General features: G+C 33.2%; 2 protein-coding genes and 1 pseudogene across 4 annotated transcripts; 2 read left to right on the top strand and 1 right to left on the bottom strand.

Moving 5' to 3' along the window:
• The first annotated feature begins 1,053 nt into the window (after window positions 1-1,053).
• On the top strand, window positions 1,054-7,877 carry LOC146939235 (uncharacterized). 2 transcript variants are annotated; one of them, XM_085752993.1, is made up of 8 exons: window positions 1,054-2,232; window positions 3,285-3,494; window positions 4,234-4,727; window positions 5,224-5,327; window positions 5,464-5,530; window positions 5,612-5,691; window positions 6,853-7,017; window positions 7,560-7,877. In XM_085752993.1, exons 1-6 carry the CDS (start codon window positions 1,164-1,166, stop codon window positions 5,648-5,650), a joined length of 1,983 nt encoding a protein of 660 aa, XP_085609119.1. In that variant the 5' UTR covers window positions 1,054-1,163; the 3' UTR covers window positions 5,651-5,691; window positions 6,853-7,017; window positions 7,560-7,877. The 2 variants fall into 2 exon arrangements, with proteins under 2 accessions (XP_085609119.1, XP_085609121.1); XM_085752995.1 differs by having other exon boundaries at window positions 1,074-2,232; window positions 3,306-3,494.
• Window positions 7,878-12,415: 4,538 nt separating this feature from the next.
• LOC146939236 (non-specific lipid-transfer protein 1 pseudogene) lies at window positions 12,416-12,809 on the top strand (annotated as a pseudogene). Its single transcript, XR_015031592.1, has one exon. The product of XR_015031592.1 is annotated as a non-specific lipid-transfer protein 1 pseudogene (transcript).
• Window positions 12,810-16,106: 3,297 nt separating this feature from the next.
• On the bottom strand, window positions 16,107-19,626 carry LOC146939237 (transcription factor RF2b-like). The gene is made up of 4 exons (XM_085752996.1): window positions 18,990-19,626; window positions 17,982-18,114; window positions 17,097-17,181; window positions 16,107-16,956 (listed from the first exon to the last, which is right to left on the bottom strand). The coding sequence occupies exons 1-4, from the start codon at window positions 19,499-19,501 to the stop codon at window positions 16,589-16,591; spliced, it is 1,098 nt and encodes a 365-aa protein (XP_085609122.1). The 5' UTR covers window positions 19,502-19,626; the 3' UTR covers window positions 16,107-16,588.
• Window positions 19,627-19,865: the final 239 nt, after the last annotated feature.

A 19,865-nucleotide genomic window follows, 5' to 3' on the forward strand; every position in this document is an offset into this window, starting at 1 on the left:
CTTTCAAAAAAAATGGATGTGGATGGAGGACATTTTGAGGTATGACTTGAAAACTTATTCGAAATTTGTGATTTTCTTTTGCAATTTTAATAAACTTTAAAATCTATCACATTTAACAAAAACAAAGTTCATTGATTAAACAAAGAGTTTAATTAAAATATGTTGGCGGAGTAAAAAAAACTTTACACGATCAGTGGCGGATCTTGAGGTAAATTGTTGGGGGTGCCAAACTTTTGTGGAATATATAATATATGGTTTCAAAAATTAACAATTATTGATAACTGGCCTGGTGGTATAGATTGTCTGAAAACAGCAAGGGAAAACATGGGTTCAAATCCCCCCTCAAGCACAAAAATGGGTTCAAATCCCCCCTCAAGCACAAAAGCACGCTTTTTTTTTTTAATACAGTATCTAAAAAAGAAGAGAAATGTGTAAAAAGAAGAGCATGGAGTGTTGAACCCGCGACCTTCAGCAACTTATGGCACCCCTGTTCCACTACAACCGCGAAATTTTACTGATATTATTACTGATAATATACTATATAACGAAATACTGGGGGATGCCGTGGCCCCCACCGGCCACCAAAGAGATCCGCCACTGTACACGATCAACCAATTAAAATCATTTTTTAAAACACATCATATTAAATGTTAAAAAGGGGTAAATCAAATAAAATCTATACTCTAAATTATAAACAAATTTTGACATTTTAAGTTTATTCAATTAATGATGTATGTTATCCATAATATAAATCACATTCAAAATTAATTGAATGAACCTAAAAAATTAAAATTTGTTTATAATTGACAACACAGAGGGTACTAATAAATGTGTTTCATTTAAAAAAGTCCAATTTTTTTTAATAATTTTCGATCAATTTTGTCTTTAAATACATGACATTTGAGTTGGCAATTCACGTCAGCACTTAACGTCACACGTCATCACCGTCAACAATAACACTTGACAGATGAACAAAATCGATCGATGTTTGTAAAATTCAAAAGCATTTTAGCTATTTCGAATAATTTGAGGATAAAATTGACCAACACGTATAAATTAAACGACGAAAAAGCATATTCACTAAAAAAAAAAAACTAGAATAAGAGTTCTTAGATTCAAAAACTTCATTCAAAACCCTGAAAATCTTCCATGAAACACAAAAAATGAACGAAAACATCTCAAACTGGATAATGGAATTCCTCCTCCGTAACACCACCGTTCCCGATCCCCTAATTCAAAAAACCCTAACCCTACTTCCACTCTCCGGCGCCGATTCACGTCTCAAAAAAACCCTCCTCCTCCGCGTTCTTCAATCCCACATCCTCAACGCTTCAATCTCCGAAGTCTCCCTTCAAATCCTCGAACATCTTGAAGAGATTTACCGCGACGACGGAGTTTCTATCACGAATGCGTTTCGGAGTGCTTACTGTGCTGTTGCGGTTGAATGTACGGTGAAGTATTTGATTAATTCGCCGGAGGATCCGTCTGGTGAGTATTTTTCGGCGGTGAAGAGGATTTGGAGGGGAAGGAGAGGGAGTGGGTTGGTGTCGGATGGGTTTGTGCGGTGGGGGGAAGAGATTGAAGGTGCGCTTTGGGATGTTAGGGTTGCAGAGAGGTTGGTGGGGTTGAATACAAGGAGAGATGCGGTTGTTGAAGTGAAGAGGTTTTTGAAGGAAGCGTGGGGGAGTATGGGGGATTCGTTTCTTGATTTGATTGCGATGGTTTCGAAGGGGAATGGTTTGTGTCCGGGAGGTGTTTGTGAAAATGCTGCTGAGGGGAGTAGAAGGTTGTTAGAAGGTTTGGGGAAAGGGAAAGTGAATGATGATGATGTAGCAATGGGTGAAAAGATTGCGATGGTTTCGAAGGGGAATGGTTTGTGTCCAGGAGGTGTTTGTGAAAATGCTGCTGAGGGGAGTAGAAGGTTGTTAGAAGGATTGGGGAAAGAGAAAGTGAATAATGATGTTGGTGAAAATCATGGTAACCGGCAATTGGAAGAGAATGGCTCGGGTGGTGGAATGTCGAGGAGGCGTAATGGGAGAGTAGAAGGTTTAGGGAAAGAGAAAATGAATGATGATGAGAATGGTAACGTGAATGATGTTGATGATAGTGATGATGAGATGATGATGGGTGAAAATCATGGCAATGATGAATCGGAAGAGAGAGTTGGTACTTCTGTTGATGCGAATCAGGAAGTGGAACAGCAAGCTGGTGCATCTAGAATGGGAGATAAAGGTGTGTTTTTTTTTTTTTTTTTTTTTAAATCACTTCAAAACTAATGTTGTAGAGTTGAAAAGTTTGGGTGTTATGTTAAATTTTAGTGTTTGCTGCGTAAGGTTTGATGGTAATGATTTAAATTATAATTCTCGGCAGAGTAGTTAATAGTGGCCAATAGCAGCGCTATAGCAGCCGCGCGGTGCGGTGTGGTACCGGACCGCTATGCAATAAGCCATGGCGTAGCGTTATGAGATAGCGGCGCAATAGCAGCGCAACACTGCATAGCGGTTTTGCAGTTTAGCACTACTATTTCATTTTACGTGAAAATACAAGATTCTCCTTGGTTTAAAAAAAAAACAAGGGTATTTTTGTCATTTTCGTCAAACCGTAAAAACTTCAGTTTCTCTCTTCCTTCTTTGATTCTTTACGGCGCCTTTCATCTTCTCACCCTAAAACGCATCTTCTCTCAAAAAACGGACGATCTGTACATCTTCTCACCCTAAGACTTTTAAATTTTGAAGACTTGAAAGCTTTCGTAATGTTTTGAATTTTGGTGGTTTGTAACTTTGAATGATTATGAGTAAAACCTTTCATAAGATTTAGGTGGTTTGTAACTTTGTATGATTTATGAATGTGTCATGAGATTTGAATGTTATATTTAATTTTATATTATATTAGATATATGTTTGTTTATAATTTACAGTATTATTTATATAATTTGTCCAAAAAGTTATGAAATAGCGGTCATAGCGCTAGGCGCTATCCCGCTATAGCATTTTTGGGCTCGGCCGCTACGCGTCGCTCTCCGCTATTAACTACTATGATTATCGGTAAACAATAGTGTGTATTTGAAGGGTTTGAGTAGCTACATAAGTGGTGAGAGTAGCATTTTAATCATTAAATTAAACTAGGTATGGATTTTTATGATGCAAAATGAGTCTCTCTTGTGTGTTTTATAAGGGTTTCTTTGTTTTTGCTTGCAAAAAATTTCTCAGTATATGCGCGATTTATTCATTAGTCATTGTTTAAGTAAGGATATTAGAATTTTTATAAGGGTTTGCCTCCTGAAGGTGTTTGTGAAATTGCTGAAGGGGGTGAAGATTTGAGGAAGCGTGATGGGAGGTTAGAAGGTTTGGGAAAGGAGAAAATGAATGATGATGGTGACGATGTGAATGATAATGATAATGTTGATGGGGACGATGATGTAGCATTGATGGATGGAAATCGTGGCAATGAACAATTGGAAGCGATAGTTCGCACCTCTGGAATGAGAGATAAAGGTCTGTTTTTTATTTTATTTTTTGTTTCAATTTCCTCAAAATAATACTTGGAGATTTTAGAAGTTTAGAATTTCTGTAAAATTTGAGTGTCTTTGTAAGTTTTGATGATAATGATTTAAATTGTTATTATTGGTAGTAAATTTAAATTGTTATTTTTGTAAGTTTGGATTTAAATTTCTGTAAAATTTGAGTGTATTTGAAGTCCTAAAAGTTTACGTAATTGCATAAGTGGTTAGAGTAGCATTTTAATCATGAAACTCGCTATATGGAATTATGGATTTTTGTGCTGCATAATTTGAGTTTCTCTTGTGTGTTTTATAAGGTTTTCTTTGTTTTACTTGCAACCATGTTCTCGATATATGCACTATTTATTCAATAGTCATTGTTTAAGTGGTTATGGGTAATTTTAGTGCTTGAGAAATTATACTTTCGTCACACACTTTCCCTCAAAGAAATTATACTTTAGTCACACACTTTCCCTCAAAGGTGTTGTTACTATCAATTAAAACTACGGAGTTTTTTTTTCTTCTTATTCCCTACCCATTGCAGGACTGTTGCCACATGACATCAATGTCATGTTTAGACAAACATTTTTATGTTTGTTGGAAAGAATTGTTCATTCTTTATTCAAAACAAGTTTAGATAACACACAAGTTTATGATACTTCTCAACAATTGATATGCCTACGCCTATTTGATTGTTATTTACATTCTTTTAACTATATTTGTTTCTCCAATAGAAATTCGGAAAGACAATGGTCAGCTCAAACGCAAGCACTCTGCACTAAAAACAAGACACAAGGGAGTTAAACTCTCTGGTGATGAGGAAGCGAGGCCGATAAATTTTTCGACTAAATATGAAAATCTGCGTATTGCTGATGTGAAGAAACTTCGGGAGTCCCTTAAATCAAGTTCTTTGGAGCTAAAAGCATTGGTCAAAGATCCTCTTCCTGATGCATTGCACACATCTGAAGCCGTAAGATCCAAATTGGCTACAAAAGATATGAATCGCAGGCCAGCCAGTGAAAAGCAGAGTGAACATGTAGATGTACGAGATTCAGATGCATGCAAGACTATTGTACTATATCAGCCTAATGATGCCAATGTTGCCAAGGAGATTTCTGTTCCTTGTAGTAGTGATCTTCCTAACTGTAGTAATGGTAGTCGCCCCAACTATAGTAATGATCGTCGCCCCAACTTAATGCGACGGGCAAGTCATGCTCAGACATACGAGGTAATAATCTATGTAATTATCTGTTCTAATCTGGGGGTGGATTACTTATTATATTCATATGTTTCACTAAGGGCCTAAAGGATGCTGTCTTGTAAAAGATATATTTTTCATGATGCTTGCTGTCTCTTGGAGGAAGTTCTTTCAAAAGATTTCCCACCACTGTTTTAAATACTGCTGCCGTTACTAAAATTACGAACCATTACACGAAATTGGCGTTGATGCAGTAGTGACTGACTGCACTTATGTGCGGATATGAAAGCTGCTATAAATCCAATGTGTTGAATCATGGTTTTAAAATATGCCACCACCAGATGTAGTGGCCTGTGGATTCTGCAGATGTTCACCCTCAACTGTTGTTTTTTATTATCATTTAGATGGTTAAGAGTCTCTTGTGTTTGGTGGTTTCTTTTGGTTGTTGTGGTGTTCACTAAGTTTGTACTTGTATATGTGCTTTCTATTGGGCATTGGCACATTAGTTATTTCCTTCTTTTTGCAGTGGGATGATTCAATAGAGAACTTACCGCAACAAAGTCAGCCAAGAAGGAAGAAAAGGAAATGGACTTCCTTGGAAGAAGAGACACTAAGGGCTGGTGTAAGAATGTATGTTTTTTTTTTTTTTTTTTAACTAGTGAGCTACCATGGATGCAAGTTATAGTTGAAGCGGATAGTTAATGAACTTGTTGCCAGTTTCATATATTATGATTTTATGTTCTCATTCACTATATTTCTTATGCAGGTTTGGAGAAGGAAACTGGAGGACAATCCTAGACTTTTACAGCAACATATTTGAATATAGAAATGGAGTATGTAATCTATGCACAAAAGACTGTGTTATTTCTTTCTGAACTTGTGCCGTTTATAACACTTCAATTTTATTATTTAAGGTTGATCTGAAGGACAAGTGGAGAAATATGATGCGGTGACACGAGTTATTTGAACATCCCTGTGTATATATCCTAGGAAGGTATTGTTTTCTTGCATCTGTCCTTTCAAATTGCATTTCTAATGTTTATGGGTAATTTGGGTTGATAATTTAGCAACAATTGCTGTTTCATTCTTGCCTTATTCTTCCTTTTTTAAACAAAGAGGGGTAGAGGACTATCTTTAGTTTTGAAACTCACCTTGTGAACTGAAAAAAAAAATAGGGCTCAATATTCGACTTTTTATAGTGAGACAATTGTGATTTGAAAAAATTCAGTGCATTGGTAAATTAGCATATATTTAATTCTTTACTCTCAAATATCAATCTCTAACAACTATATCTTGAGCTGTTTCCATAAATTATCTCAAAATTCTCACAAATCTTATGCCACTAGATAAGTTCAAATAAGTCAATCCAATCAGGCCGTAATTTTTAGTGAAGTTGAACCACCTAAGTTTGATATTTGAGATTAACGCATTAAATATGCATTATATGTGTGCTAATTTAGCAATGTACTCCCTCCTGAATGAAATATAAGCAAAAACGGTGTTTGAAAAGTTGATGTACTTGATTAAAAATCAGGATTAGATACATCAACTTTTCAGATACCCTTTTTGTTTATATTTCAGGACTATATTTTAAAAACGGTATTTGAAAACTAGATATATTTTAGTAAAGCTGAACTTGACGATGTTTCAAGGAGTCAAATATATTTATAATTAAATAGATTAGCAAATTCTTTTTCAATGTAAACAAATGAATTATTTGCAATAAATACATAATCTATTTTTGTTTGAGACTTGTCTTGAAAATTTGGATTGCTGAAAAAGCTTTCTTTATAGTTGTTGTAGAGATTATAAGTGTCAAGATAAGACAATAAAATTTAGCAATCAAGTAATAATTGACTTTTTTATATATGCTTTTTTTCTTTTTTAAACAGACTTATTTGAGGTAGCTATAATATAAAAATGTACTTGCTCATTAAACAAAAGTATTGGAGTAGCCAAAGCTCCCCCACTAATCCTAAAGTCTTGGCCCCTGGTCGGAGTACTATTTTTTTTTTTTTTTGTCATTAGCAGTATTGATACGTCCGTGTTTTGTACAGTTACTGTGTCAGGGTTCGCGCTTCATAGCATATTTACAGTGTATTTCTGTCTGCAAAATTTTGTCATACATTATAGATAATGATAATTTTGATAGCAGGTTCGAGCTATGGAATACTGTTTTGTTGAGCACTATCCAACTAGTGCAGATAGTGAGGTGGGAGGTCCAACTGGCAACCCAAAGTCCATGTTAGAATCCACTCAAACCACTTCTCCTTTATATCTGCATTCTTGTCTCAAGGGCTCAGGGCTCATCTTAACTAAGGTTAGACTAAATGCAGGTTTTGATTATGCATATTGCAAACATATATCTGAAGCTTTATGGCTGTTGGATGAATACCTTTTCCGAATCTAGTTTATAATGATTCAGTGGAATATAAGTTTTCTTGTCGTGATGTGCAACTTATACTGCACTCCTGCATCTTAAAAGCTCAATACCAATATTTTTTATCTTGCTGAAAAATCTATTATGGCCTACTTGCCATTTAACCATTCCATGTAGAGCTTTATAGCATGTTAGTCTGTCACAAAAACAGAAGAGAGTTATGACTGGTTGAGATTACTTGTTGTGCATGAAATTTTCGTGGCAAGTTTAGGTTTTTATTAATAGTTTTACTTGCATACATTTTAGTAGCTGATATCTGTGAAATTTACCCATACAAATTGATGCATTGTATAGAATTACATACATAACCTGGTTTTGTAGTTCCTAACTGCTGAACAAATTGAGTAGTATTTTACTGGTGGTGGAGAGGAAGTGCTGAATCTTGCCAGAAAAGGTATACTGACTTGCTGTATAAATTTCAGGTTTATCTTTTTGCGAATATGGGCAACTTGAAAGGGAAAAAGATCCTACCAACTTTGAAATCTGAGATATGGGAAACAGTATACACAAATGAAGCTATTTGATGCTGCCTTTAGTATTTCATGTAAATGTACATGTTTAATCTAATATTTTCTTTATTTTTTTAGCCGTCAAGGGTATTGCTAATCAATAGAATCAATCTGAAAAATATATGTGCAACTTTGTATATTTGAACCGTTCTTATTTTGGCAACGCAGTTGGCCTGACTGTCTCTTCTAACATGAGCTGGGCGATTGGAACCTAGGGCTGCCAAATACTCAAACTTGTTAGTAATCTTGTGTCCATAAATATACTTGTGTATATGGAGTCAAACTTGTTTTCTTGTGGTATTATCTCATCTTAAATTCTCTCCAATTTATTTTGCGATTTTTATTGTTTAACACTGCACATTTCGAAGACTTTCGTGCTTCTATCCTAGCCTGTCAGTTCAAAGCATGTGCCAGATTACTCTTCATTTTCTCTAGAATCAGATTCCCTTGGTGGTTGCTCATCCTAGGGATTCATTGCAGAATGAACATTTCTCTAAATCGAACCATTTTTTGAGCTATTGTAATTGTTTGTGCTATGTGAGGGTTTAACAAATACATTCGAGTTGTTATGTGCTTAGGACGGTCTTGTGCTGATTAGTTCATGCATCAGTGCATAACATAAACCTAAGCTACATCAATTGTTGCCATCATAATCTCTTTGGTTTGTTCCAATCATTTATATGCGAACAACGCTTCTACATGGTATATATTGTTATCCGTTTTACACCTCATTCACGAAATCATTTTAAAACTCCATTTTAGTTATTTGAATTTGAAATGTATTTGTATTTCAGTGTATAGATATAGTTTTACACCTGACCAATGTGGCCTTGAAGTCTTTATGCTAGTTCACCAAAAAAATCAAATACAGCATATAAAATTATATAGATATATCTGTCACTTAATTTTACTTGAATATAAAATTATGAAATATAATATACGAATTGGTCTTTTAAGTATTATACATAATAACCATGGATATTAATGTATTAATATCTGAAAAAACTTGCTGGTCAAGTTTGAATATAAGCTTTCTTAAATCGTTCAAAACATCAATGATGACCTCACTGTCCTCACCATGACTTTAATGATATTTGTTGGACAAAAACAAGAGGAAACAAATGTGTTGAGCTTTTTAATAATACATTAATTTTCTTATTTACGTCAAACTTAAAAGACCTCGTAATTTAGGCTTAATATTACCATCTCAAATGTCAAAACAATGACTCCGTGATTGGAGGAGGCCAACATTAGCTCTCATTGTAATTTCATATGATTTTCAAATACGGAAAACTAATTCTATGTCATGTCCAACTTAATTTCAAATTGTTATCATTATCTATAATATTTCTGCGACTTGTGAGCACAAGCAGATAACTTGGCTCAGGTGGGGATGAATCGCTAAACTTGACTATATGTAATGACTTTTCAAATTAATAACTTCAATTATATCACTTGGAGTCATAAAATTTGCGTAGAAGTATCTTAAACTATTACGTTGGCTCCAAATTATTTGAGATTGACACACTAATAACAACAAAAACACATGGCTAATGTGCTCATAATTCAATATAAATAATTTGGCATTGTGCATCATAGAATCTATCTCTGGCCGCAATTTCTAAATCATTTCTACCTCTGATGTTTCCTGATAAGTTCCTTTACATTGAATTTTCAACGATGAAGTTGTTACACACAAGTGAGAAAAATTTGTGACTCACCCAATATTTTTTTTGCAGCCCTTAGATCCGTCAATAAGTGTATAACCTCTTTTTACATTAAAAAAAATGAGTAAGGTGATTCCATGAACTAAGTTAGTGGAATGTAGTGAGAAAATGAACTAACCGACTCTCGAAAAATATTAAATATTGCCCAAACTTAAAGAACCTCTTTGATGACATATTCGTAGACGCTTTTTTTTTTTTTTGTGGTGGTGATCGGGGTTTGAACCACAGACCTTGTATATATTATGCATTGTCCATACCAACTGAGCTATGCATACGAGGACATATCCGTCGACGCTTAATGTCTCATAATGTTCCTCTAAATTTGTTGTTATTTTTCTTAGGCTTTTGTCCTATTTTATATCAAATAAAAAAAGACTAAAAGTGTATTAATATATTTGGCTAAGGAAATAATTCAAAATAAAATATATTTTAATCCATTTTTCCTATATGTCGCAGAGGATGACCAATGTAACAAGTTTTATAACAGAAAATTGTAAGTAAATTTTAAAGATACAGTGATATAGAATTAAATTCGAACATATAGCAATGGCGATGACATATTATATTGTCCAAAACATCAATTTAGATATTAATTTTCCCTCAAAAAAAAAAATTTAGATATTAATTTCTCATTAACCAAAACTGAAATAAAACTCATAATCATATAAATAAGCTTGAATGTATAATGTATAATACTCTACAAAACAATCATGCATGCGTTTTCTTATAAACACAGTAGCAAGTGATGCAGCTTCATGGATATGATCATATGAACAAATTTTATAATAATCTCTTAAATTTTAGGAGAGCTATTAATATAAAATAAAATAACATGGTTATTAAGCATAACTACTTTGGAATGGAAGGGGGATTCTTTTGTTCAAATTAATAGGAGTATATCATTGTCTCAACGTTCCTTCAAAAAAAAAAAAAATCATTGTCTCAACGTGTCATACAACTTGCTTTGAAAATAATTAATTTTTTTTTTTGACAAATTGAAAATAATTAAATGTTATGCTAATAATGAAAATAATTAAATGTTATGCTAATAAGTACCTAAATATTATTTAAAGAATTCATTCCTTCAAAAAAAAATTATTTAAAGAATTCACAAAGAGAAATCGTCATGTTTTGAAAATACAAGTCACACATATATCATATGTTATAGTTATAAATACACAATTTTTTAAAGGCTTAAATGTGTCATTAGTCCCTGCAGTTACACCATTTTTTGGGTTTGGTCCCTACACTTTTTTTTGTTTGGTTTTAGTCCTTGCACTTTAGAAAAAATTTGGTTTTGGTCCTTGCCGTTAGTTAGCTGTTAAAAAAAATGTCAAAATTAAATGAGTGCCACGTGGCCCAATCGTTACATGCCACGTGGCACAACAAAAAATATTTATAAATTTAATTAAATCAAATAAAACAATTGATTTATAATTAGTTTAATTATTATTTTATTAATATTAGTAACATAATATTGAAAAGCCACCTCTTGTGTTACGGTTCTGTAGCAGTACCATTCACCATCGCAACAGCATTGTTGATGTTTTTCTTCTTCACCTTCAACACCTCTATTGTTAATATTATTGTAACTGTTAAGAAGGAATTCCAGTTTGCCCAGCATAAATGCCAATCGAAGGTTTTGTGAAAGAGGAAAAAATGGAATCTAGGGTTTTCAATTGAATGCGAATCAAACTCATGGTCGTGAAATTGATAACGAAATTGACTTTGAAATTTGTCTTCAAGGATCGATTTAGTTCTGTCTTCATAGTCCTAGTCCAGTTGAAAGATGAAATTTTGCGGTTCAATTCGATGATAAAATTTGCGAAGAAATAGTGGTTCTGTGTCATATTATGTTATAATACACTAAAATCAGAGGCACAAGCACCAAACCTTCAACAAGAATAGTCTATAATTATATTGTAACAAGAAAGGGGGATAGTTTATAATTCTGTTGGAACAGCATAAATGGTGACGATGTGGGATTGGAGGGGATGATGAACAGTAATCTCTAATAATAATAACAAAACTAATTATAAAGCAATTGTTTTATTTGATTTAATTAAATTTGTAAAAATTTCTTTTTTCTATGCCACATGGCATGTAACGATTGGGCCACATAGCACTCTGTTAACTTTGACATTTTTTTTAACAGCTATCTAACGGCAAGGACCAAAACCAATTTTTTTTCTAAAGTGCAAGGACTAAAACCAAACAAAAAAAAGCACAGGGACTAAACCCAAAAAATGGTGTAACTGCAGGGACTAATGACACATTTAAGTCTTTTTTAAATAAAAGTTACCTCTTTTAACTCCTTAAATAATGACCTAAGGGCCTTTGGTCGCATTTTTCATAATTAAAAAAAAATTCTATTTCAAAATTCGTTTTCATTATCTCTAATTTTTCTACGAGTTCTGATAGCAAAGCAGATAACTTGGGTTTGGTTGGTAGATGAAGCAGCAAACTGGTATCCACACACGTCAACGTGTGGTTGATACATGTAATGATTTTTCATTTTAATATCTTAATCTTAAATTATTTTACATTACATGATGTCATAAAAATTGCGTAGAAGTATCAATCTCTTGATTTTTTTCTTCGATTATTTATTTCTTGGTTTTCTTTTTGCTTATTTTCTTCTTCTGAATGGCTCTACTATTCTACTTGATTTTTTTTATAACTATTATTCCGGTGGCATCCGAATTAGTACTTTTGAGTTATTAGACACGAAAAATAACAACAAAAGCACCGACCAATATGCTCTTAAATCTTAATGCAATATAAATAACTTTGCATTGTGCACCCTAGAATCTAGCCCTAGGCCCTAGTTTCTAAATAATCATTATTATACACACAATTCTACCTCTTTGAAGTTTCAAAGTAAGTTCCTTACATTGAATTTTCAACGGCATGAACTGAATTGTCACAACTAAATGAGAAAAATCTTTGGCTCAACCAATAAATTTGTAGCTACCTTAGATCCGTCTTAATCACTAACTCCTCATTCCCTCTCTATATAAACCATCATTAATACAAATAATTAACTCCAAAAACAAAAGTTGCTTACTTCAATATATTTTTTAAAAAAAAAAAAAATATGGGTAAGGTTGCATTATTTATTTTGATGGCTTGCATGATGATAGCAAGTTCTCATGCTAAAGCAACCCTAACATGTGAGCAAACAACTATATATCTAACTCCATGCATACCCTATGGAATGTTGGGAGGAAGTGTATCACCCTTGTGTTGCCAAGGTATTCACTCTATAAATGCTGCATATAAGAATGGTGATGATAGAAGAGTTGCATGCCATTGCATTCAAGATACGGCTGCAAAAATCCCTTTGATTGATTATACTCGAATTAATCAACTTGGTGACCTATGTGGATCTAAATGTCCCTTCAAAGTTTACCCCTCAACTGATTGCAATAAGTAAGCCTTCTCTCTCTTGTATCTAGTATTCATGTCCAACTTTTATATTTACTTGGTTTGTTTTTAGGTTAAGGAAAATGCTACCTTCTGCTCTAAGGGCACAAGATAAGAAATCAAAAATAAAAATAACATCTTAGAAATTGTGTATTCTTAATTTTTAACTTGTGTATTTATTGATTAATTCCTTTTTTAACTTCTTAACTTGTGCCCTAAGGACACAAATTAGCATGACTCTTAATTAGCACAAAACTTTTGAGGAGATCTTTACTGCACCATTTTGGTCATATCCTAACTCAAAGATTAGTCTAAACAGTTGCATGTGGATACTCCGTTATATAGAAAAATTAGTCAATGATTTATTTGATTCAGTTGGAACTTATGAAAACAACTTAAAATTTATGAAAATATAGTTTAACTTTAACCATTATTTCTAGTCGATTATCAAGCTTACAGGATTAACAGCTTATTCAATGAGTTTTGTAATTAAACTATTTAGCAAACATATCCTAATTATGGATTTTGATGTAATTGCGCAGGGTGAAGTAAGCAGCAAAGGTTGCAACATATACCTCGAGAGCAAGACTATTTGTTACTAGTAGCTAGTGCTGGAAGATTATTCATTCTATGGAGAATAAGAAAATCAAAGTCTGTTTGTACCAAATAGAAAAAATAAAATAAAGTGTACTGATCGTATGTAACGATCTGGTGAATTTCTGGAATAATATATATCATCTTTCATCAATAAAAATATCCCTTTCACTATTTGATAATTGATATGGTTAACTTTTTTCCTTTTCTGAGAAAAACGGTAAAGATATATGGTTGACCATCGGTAACAAAAAAAAATTCTAAACCAATAAAACGTATTGTTTTTTTTAAAATTGGTCGGTCAAAATAGATCATTGTTACATCAATTCATAAACTTTAAAGTAAGTTTTGTTAAGAGACAAGCAAATCATATCGCCCATACAATAGTAAGGGTGTCAAATTTGTATGCTCGTAACATATCTTTGATTTGATTCTATCTTGTATCACCTCCATTAGGATGAATGAAATAATATGAGTTTCTTTCCTTAAAAAACAAATTGATTAGTTGAAATAAAAAAAATCTTTAAAATTAGTCGACCAAAATTCAACATAATGTAACAACTATTTTTTTAAGGAAAACATAATCTAACGACCATCACACAAGTAATAGGGAATTGATAGATACAACAAGGAAATATATCAAGAAATTTTTTCGATATTGTATTTGCTAACACTTTTCCTTAATTATACACCCCTGCCTCTCTTGATTTCCGGCCAATAACAAATTTAATTGGCTGAGACCTTTTCTTAATCAATTCTTGATAAAAACTCTCTAGATAAATTGCAATGCTCCAAATAATAATATACTAAGCTTACTGAATTGTAGGGAGAAAATGAACTAATGTACTATTAAAACAAGGGTCATGTTAACTTGTGTCCTAAGTTAAGGAACTTAAAATAGAATTAATTAATAAATTATATGTTGAAAAGATAACTTTTGAAACTTTCAAGACATTGAATGTACAATTTTCAAGAAAATACTTCTACTTTTGGTTCCTTAACTTATACCCCAAGGGCACAAGTTAACATTTCCCTTCAAACAAACGAATGAATTGGTGGTGATTTTGTTTTTAACGAATTGGTGGAAAAAAACTTGAAGAACCAAAATTTTACACTGGCCAAAAAGTGTAATTAAATCGATACAAACAGCTTCAACAATTTCCAACATAATCTGACCACTTTAGTGTTTAATTTTATAACGGAACATTGTAAAGAGACTTTTTTTTTTTTTTGAGGGAATTGTAAAGAGACGTTGAATCACATTTCTTAATGATATCCACACGAGAGGAGGGTATAATACAAAGAGAGTATGACATACATTGAAATAAAATTAATCAGTGACTCAAGATAACACAATCTCAAAGACTAAAGGACCCTTACACCATCCACAATGGGACGATCTTACTCTTTAAGAGTTGATATCTAACAAGTACTCTCATTGTGAAGGAAAAAGAAAGAAGTATCTATTACAAAGAGGTGTTTTATGAAGCACTCTCATTTTTTTTTAATATTAGAATTTTGAAATGTAATGATATAAAACTATTGATAGATGATTAATGGATATTGTTTAAGAATCTTTGTGATTTGTTGGGTTTGAGGGATTGAAAGTTTTTGTTTAGAAGTAAAGTGATTGAGTATTTATTATGTTACTACTATTAAAAAAATTATAAATAAGTGATTTGTACACATGTGACTCATAAGTACAAAAAAAAATGGATGTTTCCGTTGTGGATAATCTTACATATTGGTCAACAATATATACATAAGGCAAACAACTTTGATTTTTTATGCACATTAAGTTCGTTTCTGATTAGTTCGTAACTCCCGATCGACTTTGTGTGTAAAATCTAATCGAATCATAACTCTAACCAATTTGTTTCAATAAGATTAACAATGTTGATGTGTCTCCCATCACAATTATCAGCGAGCATTGTGTTGAAAATAGGCTTGCCACACACGTTTCATTTTGGGGCTCATTATATAACCTTAAGTCGAGGTACGCTTATCTAGTCACAACTCTAAATATAATTCATTTGAACGCGTTCACACAACTTGGAAAAAGTACAATAGAAAACAATTTAATAATTTATATTTTTAAAATAGTTAAATAAAATATAGTGTTATCTTTGTGTCCCTAAATGATTTTTATTTAGTCTTGCCATCATAGAAGTATTTCTTGTCAAGTAAACCAATTACCGTTTATGTTGTTCAAATAACACAACTCTTTTCAATATCTGATCAAAGAATTTCATTGAAATCTGGCCTACAACAACATAGTGACAACTTAAATAAGACAGCTGCTAAAGATACAATCCTGCCTTATCCTTGTTTGAGTACTTGGGACCCCTCCAACCAGCTTATGAATATTAATGTCTTGTAAGACAAAAGGTAGACAAGACAAGAGTTAAGATGTACGGCAGAGAGAGAACCCAGAGAGGTTGGCATTCTTATCTCCAATACTTTAAAGACAAATGACAGCTTCTGTTAAGAAAACCAAAATCCTATTACATGGACGAGATATTTTGAAACCTCATCTCTAAATTCATGGTCGATGAAGTCATTTATTAGTTATAGCTACAAAAAAATAGGATGCAATGCAATCAACTAAGAAATGTAACATGTCTAGTTGAGCAATGCATATAAATTTCTGATCTAAGATGCATAATAGAAGTTTCTAAAACTTTTTTTTGATGAGGAAAAGGAACCAAAGGCATAAATCTAAAACTATAATGATAATAATAAAAGATTACTAAAAGTACATTTTACAGATCCTTTTCTGTTTTGGATAATTCATCTTACATGTCCTTCAATTGGAACAATACAACAAATCATAGTTTACATATTTGTATCATGTAAATGATGATACACATGACCAAAGAGGGATCAAAAAGCATCCCAACATACAAAGATACAAAGTGAATGACCTTTCATTCTGAATTTTTTAAAACCCACAACACGAAAATGCCACGCTTCAATATGATTGCGTGGACTTTTTGCGACAAAACCACGAGGGTGCTTCCCCTATTTGGGGAGCATATCCCTAAGAATAAACAATCAAGAATCATTTCTTAATCTAAATGGAATATTTAATGAAACAGAGAACCTTCATTCGATGACTACATGTCAACACTATAGACAATTGAAGATAATGGAGTACCATAAATAAGTCAGTAGGTCAAGGAGTTTATGTTATATTCAAAATGTAGTGCTACTCTCACTTGCAGAGATTGAGGGGGCTTCAGATTTCACGAGGGTTGTTCCTTTGCTACTGATGTCAAGCCCCTGAAAACGACCGAGCTGATCGTTTTGCAGCCTATCTGAGATTTGGTGAGAATTGGTTTGTTGCAACTGATAATTCGGCATGTCAGATGGTGAGTGAGCAAATTGGAGAAATTGTATGTTCTGGTGACTTGAAGGACCTGAATGTTGTGGCATTGAAAAGAAATTTGACCCTGCAAATTGCATCTGGTGCATTCCCATATTATAAGATTCAGAGGGGTTCATTGCCTCCCCGGTAGCAATCTTAAGCCTATCAACTTCCTTCATCAACGCATCATTAAGAGCTGCATTAAATAGAAACAATTTTCAATACCACTAGCTAATTATAACAAAGGCATTTTAAAAATTATCATTTGAAAAATGTAAATCATTAAGCATGTATCTAATCGTATCATAAGAAAGTGACTGGTTTAATAGTAGCTACCATCTCGAAGGTGTGCCTGTTGTTCCATGGATTGGAGACGGAGCTTGAGCTCGGTATTTTCAGTACTCAGACCAGTTGTGTCCCTCTGAAAAATCAATAATTATGAGACAAATTCCTATCACATATAAGTTTGTGTATAACAAACAACTGAAGTCAACAAATGGTTACTAAAAATTATAATTAAAAACCAGCATCAATACCAGCCATTACTAAAATAACTTCCCAATCTAAATTACTATTTTGTAACATGATCAATTACTATATAGATTTATCTACTAGAAGAAAGAAAGGATTTTGTGAAGAGAATACAAGAAGAGTGTGTGTCCACGATCCAATTATCTAAAGGAAAATGCTATTTCTCTAGAAAATAGCATCAAGAATTTTTCAAGACACAGCTGGCAAGTTTTAATTGCATGATTTATTTGTTCACTTCCTATTTTTCAGCCACACCTCCTTGAATTGTGGCAAATAGTGCATTGTGATTGGTTGCTATTTATTCTTGAAGAATTCTTGATGTTATTTTTCTAGAGATATAGCATTGCTCTTATCTAAATGTGATATTTTCATTGTTAAGAACAATTTCAAGAAAGATATATCTCCTATTATAGTTTAAATGAATTGTTTGAACAGCTGGTTGGAAATGCTTATACAAGGCCGAAGAAGAAATATTTGCAGACAAACATGTTATATTATAACTTTATAAGAATTCCAAGACAATAACCAAAAGACGCAAAATGTAAAGAAACTGCAATATCATATCAAAGTCATGATCAACTAATTTCTTAGACATTTCTAGCATAAATTGCAGCTCGAATAAACAAAAGGGCTAATATACAGAGAACTTTCTGTTTTGTTGTGTCAAGGATAGACTAAGTTGAAACTAACCTGGTATAATGTCAATTGGGCGGAGAGAGTTGTAGCCTCTGTTTGAAGGGTCTGAACCTTGCGCTCAAGCTCTTGTATATAGCGGGCCTTTCTCTCCTTTGAACGCGCAGCAGATTGCCGGTTTGCAAGTATTCTGCACATAACAACAAAACTTCTGAGATTAAAATGAAACTAAAGCAGCAACTACGGCATAAACCTCACTCATGATTTCTGCCTCACATCCCATTTAAACACTCAACATTCAAGAAGCATGTATAGTTGTTAGAAATTACAAATCCACAGTAGTTGTAAATGCATTTTCTTAGAAAATACCCCCAAACAACTAGATTTCAAATCATCTAACCAAAAAAAGGAATATCCTAAACTGTTTCCATTTATTCAGAAATGGTAAGTAAAACACCAAATAATGTCATTAGATTAAACATGATTTTTAAACAAAACATGAAGCATAAGAGTTTTTTTGGTACAAAAAAAAGTGTTTTTCGAGATCTCCAAAGTCCAAACTTTACACAATCACAACAAAACCGCAATCATCAAATACCATGTTTTTTTTTTTGAAGGATCAAATACCATGTTTCTTTACACAATCATAACAAAACTGCAATCACTAACTATATGTCTAGATGAGTGGCGAGTTTGGCAAAATCACGGTATCATCAGTCTTGAAGCTCCAAATTATAGTTTTTTCTAAAACCACGACAACTCACCGTGATTTTGTCAATCTCACCCTAAATCCAAACATACATTAAAATTTCCATTTCAACATTAACATTCCGAAAAAAACAATACTTTAAGATCAAATAATCATAATCAACTACTTAATTTTGCAAACTAACAATCAATTTCTATAATTAATAAGTAATTAATAACAACAACACAAAATAATTATATTTTAATGACAATTAAGATCATAAATCGATAAATCTACGAAAAAAAAATCAACATTAATCCAATTCAATCACAAAAAAGTTGATACATTTTGAAACGAAGATAAATCAAGAAAAAAACCTCTTAGCACGTTTTGGATCAATCGTCCAAAGCTCAGCGAGTTTATCAGGAGGCATAGCTTTCTTCGCATCCATGATCTCTCCAAACATATTCGTCGTCGAAGTTAATCCATCCACCGAGCAGCTATGTCTATGCCTCGTTCTCGGCGTCGTAACATCATTCCCACTCTTCTCTCCGTCGTTATTCCCACTCGTTCCGGCGCCGGCACTGTAACCGGTCTGATTCGAATTCGAACGGTTTGTTACTCCACCGAGCTTCTCGACGTCAATGTAGGTGAAGAAGAGATCGTCTTCGGATCCGATCTCGTCGAGGCTGGCGGTGGAGGATCCGCCGCCGATTAAGGGATCGGAAGGGGAGAGGTCCATAATGTCGTCGGGGAGACGGTAGTTGATTTCGGAGTGGGCGCGACGGTGGTGAGAGTGGGGTTCGCCGGCGACGGTGACGCCGTTGACGTGGCCGCGGATGAAGACGTTGGAAGAAGGTGCATTGGGATCTTGCATTCGTGTTGCCATTCTATTTTCTTCTTCTCTGAACTTTTTTTTGATTGAGTCTCACAAACGCGTAAACTCTCTCTCTCTCTCTCTCTCTCTCTTCTCTTCTTCCTCTCGTTGAAACCAACTATTAACGGTTGTTTTTTATTTTTTATTTTATTATTATTTAATTTACTCCATCCGTCTCATATTACTTGACCTAGTTGACTCTGTCACGTATGCCAATGCACAATTTTAAACTTAAATTTTTTTAATAATCTAGTAGAAAAAATTATGAAAATTTGATATTTAGAAAATATTAATCGAGACGAATCTAACAACATCTTATATGCTATATTTTGTTTTTATATATTAGTAGAAAAATAGAGTCAAAACATGTTACATG

This window comes from Medicago sativa, chromosome 3 (genome assembly GCF_051527215.1).
Source record: "Medicago sativa cultivar Bolivia chromosome 3, Bolivia_mono, whole genome shotgun sequence".
Classification (NCBI taxonomy): Eukaryota; Viridiplantae; Streptophyta; class Magnoliopsida; order Fabales; family Fabaceae; genus Medicago; species Medicago sativa.